This window comes from Austrofundulus limnaeus, unplaced genomic scaffold, assembly GCF_001266775.1.
Source record: "Austrofundulus limnaeus strain Quisiro unplaced genomic scaffold, Austrofundulus_limnaeus-1.0 Scaffold2821, whole genome shotgun sequence".
Classification (NCBI taxonomy): domain Eukaryota; kingdom Metazoa; phylum Chordata; class Actinopteri; order Cyprinodontiformes; family Rivulidae; genus Austrofundulus; species Austrofundulus limnaeus.
The window spans coordinates 4,217-10,022 of NW_013955223.1; the positions used below are offsets into that span (position 1 = coordinate 4,217).

Below are 5,806 nucleotides of genomic sequence, written 5' to 3' on the forward strand. Positions count from 1 at the left end.
GTAGGGTGTTGATGGCAGTGTGGGGTGTAGGTGGCAGTGTGGGGTGTAGGTGGTAGTGTGGGGTGTAGGTGGCAGTGTGGGGTGTAGGTGGTAGTGTGGGGTGTAGGTGGCAGTGTGGGGTGTAGGTGGTAGTGTGTAGTATATAAAATATTCCTTACAAATGTGGCACCATTTAAAAGGTAAATTAACAGGCTTTACAGCGGTATAATATCTATTGTCATGGAGCATTGTTACAATAAATAAATAATCTACCAAACACAGATTTCCTGACTTTTTGTTTGAGTTCAGATGAAGCTGTAATTCTGTAAATGACCGCAAGGAGGCGGAGGGTGCGTCGCTCCAGCAGAGTGAACCTCCAGAAGAAGAAGAACCGGAATCACAACAAACACCCGGTTCATGGATCCTCGTCAGGAGTGTTTATATTTAAATCTGCTCTGAACAGGTTTGTGCTGCAGGATTTTATTCAGACTTAATGTTTTAAATGCGTCACAGTGAGTTTTATCGGTCCGAACTGCATGCTGGGTGTTTTAAACCGGATGTTTGAATTAAAATGAATCAGAAACGACTTCAGATTATAATATGTCAAAATTATAATCTGTTAGCAAAATATCTGTCTGGATGTCTCATAATAAACAACCCAACGCTCCAGCTCAGCCAGTTTTACTGATGTGGATTTGTTTTTTGGGTGGTAGTAGCTGAGAGTCATCCTAATATTTACAGGTTTGACTGAAAAAAAACTGAAAACTAATAAAACTAAAAGGCTAAAGCTAACAAACCTACAAGCTAAACTAACTAAACTACAAGCTCAAACTAACCTACAAGCTAAACTAACTAAACTAAACTACAAGCTAAAACTAACCTACAAGCTAAACTAACTAAACTAAACTACAAGCTAAAACTAAGAAAACTACAAGCCAAAGCTAACAAACCTACGAGCTAAAGCTAACAAAACTACTAGCTAAAGCTAACAAAACTACTAGCTAAAGCTAACAAAACCAAGCTAAAGCTAACAAAACTACAAGCCAAAGCTAACAAACCTACGAGCTAAAGCTAACAAAACTACTAGCTAAAGCTAACAAAACTACTAGCTAAAACTAACAAACCTACAAGCTAAAGCTAACAAAACCAAGCTAAAGCTAACAAAACTACAAGCCAAAGCTAACAAACTTACAAGCTAAAGCTAACAAACCTACAAGCTAAAACTAAAAAACTACAAGCTAAAGCTAACAAAGCTACAAGCTAATGCTAACTAACAGCCAAAGCTAACAAACCTACAAGCTAATGCTAACTACCAGCCACAGCTAACAAACATACAAGCTAATGCTAACTAAAAGCCAAAGCTAACAAAGCTACAAGCTAAAAGTTTTTCAGAATAAAATGACCTCAGTGTAAAAACTATTTATTTTATGACTCAGATGTGACCGCGATGTTCTGATGTAAGAATTTAAAGAGATTTAATTTTTTAGCTCTACTGGACCGGCTCAGACCGGACCGGCTCAGACCGGACCGGCTCAGACCGGACCGGCTCAGACCGGACCGGCTCAGTTCCCTCTAACGTTGGGTTTTGTTTTTCAGAGCTGCGCCTCGGCGATGAGCAGCAGTTTCCTCCTCCTGCTGTCCCACACAGACCTCCGCAGGTGGCCGGTCCTGCTGGTCCGGTCCCGGCACTCGGTTCTGCTCAGGAGGTTCTGTTCGGGTGTTCGGATCAGCCGCAGCCTGCAGGAGAAGTACCGCCTCCTGCAGCTGCCTGAGGAGGAGCGCAGCAGCCCTGAGCAGGTGAGGAGCGCCTACCTGCGCCTCGCCAAGCTCTACCACCCGGACTCCGGCGCCGCCACGGCCGACCCGGTTCTGTTTGCTCGGGTGGAGGAGGCCTACCGGGCGGTTCTGACCCATCAGTGCAGAACCCGTCTCTCTGATGGAGCGGAGGAGGAGGAGGAGGAGCAGAGGTCCAGGTGGGTGGCTCTGCAGCACCGACACTACCTGAGCTACGACGGCGTGGGCTCGGGCCCGCCCGGCCAGCGGGAACGTCAGTACCAGCAGGCCCGTGTGGACCGGGCCGCAGAGCAGGTTCTGGACTACAGGCGGAGGGAGCAGGAGCGCGCGGCGGCGGGGGCGGCGCTGCTGCAGCGGGACGTGCGCCAGCGCAGCAGGAGGATCACGCAGGCCGTGGAGCGGCTGGTGGAGGACCTGATCCAGGAGTCCATGGCCCGCGGAGACTTCCAGAACCTGAGCGGCACCGGGAAACCCCTCAACAAGTTCCAGCACAACCCGTACGCCGACCCCATGACCCACAACCTGAACCGCATCCTGGTGGACAACGGCTACCAGCCCCCCTGGGTGGCCACGCTGCGGGACATCAGGGAGGCCGCGGGCCGGGTCCGAGACCGGCTGCTGGAGGGCCGGGCCCGGCTGGGCGACCCGATGAGCCCGGCGGAGCGGGACCAGTGGGAGCGGCTGTGCGGCTCGGTCCAGGAGGAGCTGCTGAGGCTCAACAAGAAGGTGGACCTCTTCAACCTGACCGTCCCCTCCCTCAGCATGCAGATGGTCCACTTCAGCCTGACCCGGGAGGCCGACCGGGCCACGAGACGGGCCGAGCAGCGCCGAGCCGACCTGCAGACGGAGAGAGAGAGGGAACGACAGAGGAGGAAGGAGGAGAAGAAGAGAAGCAACGCTGCTGCTAAAGCTAATAACGCTAATAAAGCTAAAGAACCAGGACTCCTGTCCTGGGTGCAGAACTTCCTCCGGTTCTGACGGGTCCAAAAACCCAACCAGAACCTTCAGGTTTCATTAGATGAAAACCTCTGAACACGTTATTTTAAAGCTTTAATGGGTTTTTCTCCTGATGGTTCCGGTGTTCTGCTTTATTATTCAGACAAATCTTTAATTTATTTAAAAAAACTATAAATTAAATAATAATTATTTAAATTTTTCAGGTTTTGAGTCAAATCTTTAATTTATTTAAAATATATATTTATATAAATTAAATAATAATTTATATTTTAAAAATTATTAATTAAATAATAATAATAATAATAATATATTTTTCAGGTTTTGAGTCAAATCTGTCGTTTATCTTTAATATTTTTCAAACGTGTGAAAAAGAAACGAGTCAGACGAGCAGAGAAACTTTAATCAGATTCAAAGGTTCTGATTCTGCAGGTTCTGATTCTGCAGGTTCTTCCAGACCTGAAACTCAAACTGGACTCAGAGTTTTACAAACTTCAAGTCGACCCGAACTGGAAGGAACAGTCCAGAACCTGGTTCCTTTCAAGGTTCTGATGGTTGTTGGTTCTTAGATTAAAGAAAAATAAACCCGGGTCGATTCAAAGGTTCTGATTCTGACCTGAAACCTGTCAGGGTGTATGGCGTTACATTTGTGCCACCGGTGTGAGTGCAGTAACACACATACCAACATGAACGACCCAAGTTGTGTGTAAATGAACCACATCAGCAGCCAATCACAGACAGGCTTCTTTCATCCAATCAAAGCACTTGTTGTAAATCTACTGAAGTGACAAAATCTTAGATGTATTAAATCAGCAAAAGATAATAAGATATATTTTATATTTTTAATTAAGCATACAAATATACTTACTGTTGTGTATTTTAGGCAATACATCTCTGTGATCCAGGTAGAAAAAAAAACAGGTTTAACTTTTTTAAATTATTATTATTATTATTATTACTGTTAGGATTTTATATGCAATATTCATTAAAGTGCCTGTGACACGCCTACCCTTCAAACACAAAAAGTCAAAGAAAACATCTTTATACTTGCATAACTGGCCTATTTTCTTTTGAATTTGGCTCAGCCAAAGTGAAACAGGAAGTGACATCAAAGGGGAACTCATTAATAAAATAAACTCTCTGGTCTTTGTTTATTCAAAGAAAACTATTTAAACTTTAAATCTTCTTCATTTCTCTTTGATAGCAACTAAAAATAATCTAAAGAAACACCAGATATTTGTCTGTGTTGTTAGCTTTTGTAACAACACTCTTTATATGCCGACATTCCCCTTTGACATCACTTCCTGTTACTTTAAACACAAATATCTCAACAACTGTTCATCTTAACGACGTGAAATTTGTTTTGCAACATGTTTTCAATGTTATCTTTCCAAAAACACATTCGTGTTTATTATAAAAAATTTGATGACACAGGTTCTTTAATTACATTAAGATAAATTACTGTTGGTTTTGATATTATTCGTAGATATTATAATTAATTTATTAGTCCCTCGTCAATGCTGATATTCTGTTGTATCAAGAGTGCTTATACAATTTGAATATCTACAAATAATATCAAAACCAACAAGTAGTGAATCTTAATGTGTTTTAGAAATATTTTATAAAATAAACAATGACAGTGACCACATTTTTATGCTCAACTAACTATTGTTGTTACAAAATTTAAACATATTATCTTTTGCTGGTTTAATGCGTCTAAGATTTTGTCACTTCTGCCTCTTGGTTTAGTAGATTTATAATAAGAGCTTTGATTGGATGAGATGAACCATGTGATTGGCTGCTGATGTGGTTCATTTACACACAACTTGGATTGTCAGAATAATCTGAATGGGTTGTTTAAATTATGCATTTTTATTCTGAATGGTTTAATCTGATTACTGATGTCCATGTAAACGTAGTTATTGTTTCTCTGCTCAGACTAGTGGCACAAATGTAACTCCATACAGCTTCTGGTCTCTTCCTGTCACCCAGACTTTCCTGAACCCTGTTGAAGTGGTCCGGATCATCGGTTCTGGAGACATTTTCATTGGAAGTGAGTTCACAAAGAACCGTTGATCCGGACCAGGTTCTGCTCCAGAACCTCTGGTTGTTTTGGGTCACTGTCCGTCCTGCAGGGCGGCGGGGTTCCAGATGACCACGGACCCCAGGTTCTGGGCCTCCCTCTGCAGGGCCTCAGCCACGGCCCTGGACGGCGGCGGCGGCGGCGGCGGCGCGGCGGCGGTCCAGTCGTGGGCGATGTACTGATGGTACGGGTCCTGGGAGCTCTCCAGCTTCTTGGAGCGGATGTAGCTGAACATGATGCCGAAGGTGAAGAAGCTGAACATGCCCACCACCAGCAGGACGTACAGGACCCCCTGAGGCTCTGCCCGGGCCCCGGCTGGCCCCGCCTCCTGCAGGGCATGATGGGAGGTGGAGTTCTGAGGCTGCGGGGGGAGGCCCGAGCTGTTGAAGCAGTGCTGCAGGAGAGCGAGCAGGATGGACTGCAGCTCGCTGCTGTTGGTGTGAATCATGGCTGACCTCTGGTGGACAGTCAGGAGACTGCAGCTGCAAAATAAATCATGTTTTTATAAAACAGGTAAAAACAAAGAAGTTCTGCAGCTGAATCTGAACGAATCAAATGTTTTTAAACTGAGACGTCAGAAATACTCAATGTTAACAAGAATTCTGTAAAAATGAAATTTTTATTTATTAAAGAGTTTTTATATATTTCATGATCAGATCAGCGTGTGTCTGATCCTGAATTAAACTTTTAAAGTTTTAAAAAGTTATTTTTAATCTGAAGTGAGACAAAAAGAGAAGATTAAACTGATTAAAATACGTTTAATCAAATGAACCTGTTAGTTTCTGTCTGTGGTCCTGATAATCCAGAATAAAAACATCTCAGATTAGAGTCAGGAACGTACCTGTGGAGGGTCAGGAGTCGTTCTGCAGAGACCCTGAAGGACAAACCTGCACCTCCTGTCTCAGGCTGCAGGATGGAGCAGTGAGGAGGAGACGGCGTGAGGTGAGCTCCACCAGTTTAATCAAACCTCAGGTCACAGAAAAGGTCACGACCTCT

At 44.1% G+C, this 5,806-nt stretch overlaps 2 protein-coding genes across 2 annotated transcripts; one reads left to right on the top strand and one right to left on the bottom strand.

The window, feature by feature from the left end:
* Positions 1 to 369: 369 nt before the first annotated feature.
* On the top strand, positions 370 to 2,928 carry dnajc28 (DnaJ (Hsp40) homolog, subfamily C, member 28). Its single transcript, XM_014000219.1, has 2 exons — positions 370 to 442; positions 1,576 to 2,928. The coding sequence occupies exon 2, from the start codon at positions 1,591 to 1,593 to the stop codon at positions 2,749 to 2,751; it is 1,161 nt and encodes a 386-aa protein (XP_013855673.1). The 5' UTR covers positions 370 to 442; positions 1,576 to 1,590; the 3' UTR covers positions 2,752 to 2,928.
* A 1,158-nt stretch (positions 2,929 to 4,086) lies between these two features.
* LOC106511468 (potassium voltage-gated channel subfamily E member 1) lies at positions 4,087 to 5,541 on the bottom strand. Its single transcript, XM_014000220.1, has one exon. The coding sequence runs from the start codon at positions 5,256 to 5,258 to the stop codon at positions 4,845 to 4,847; it is 414 nt and encodes a 137-aa protein (XP_013855674.1). The 5' UTR covers positions 5,259 to 5,541; the 3' UTR covers positions 4,087 to 4,844.
* Between the last annotated feature and the right edge of the window lie 265 nt (positions 5,542 to 5,806).

What these genes read in the sequence shown, in the direction of transcription:
- dnajc28 (XM_014000219.1), top strand. Translation starts at nt 1,591, where the DNA reads ATGAGCAGCAGTTTCCTCCTCCTGCTGTCCCACACAGACCTCCGCAGG.
- LOC106511468 (XM_014000220.1), bottom strand. Translation starts at nt 5,258, where the DNA reads ATGATTCACACCAACAGCAGCGAGCTGCAGTCCATCCTGCTCGCTCTC.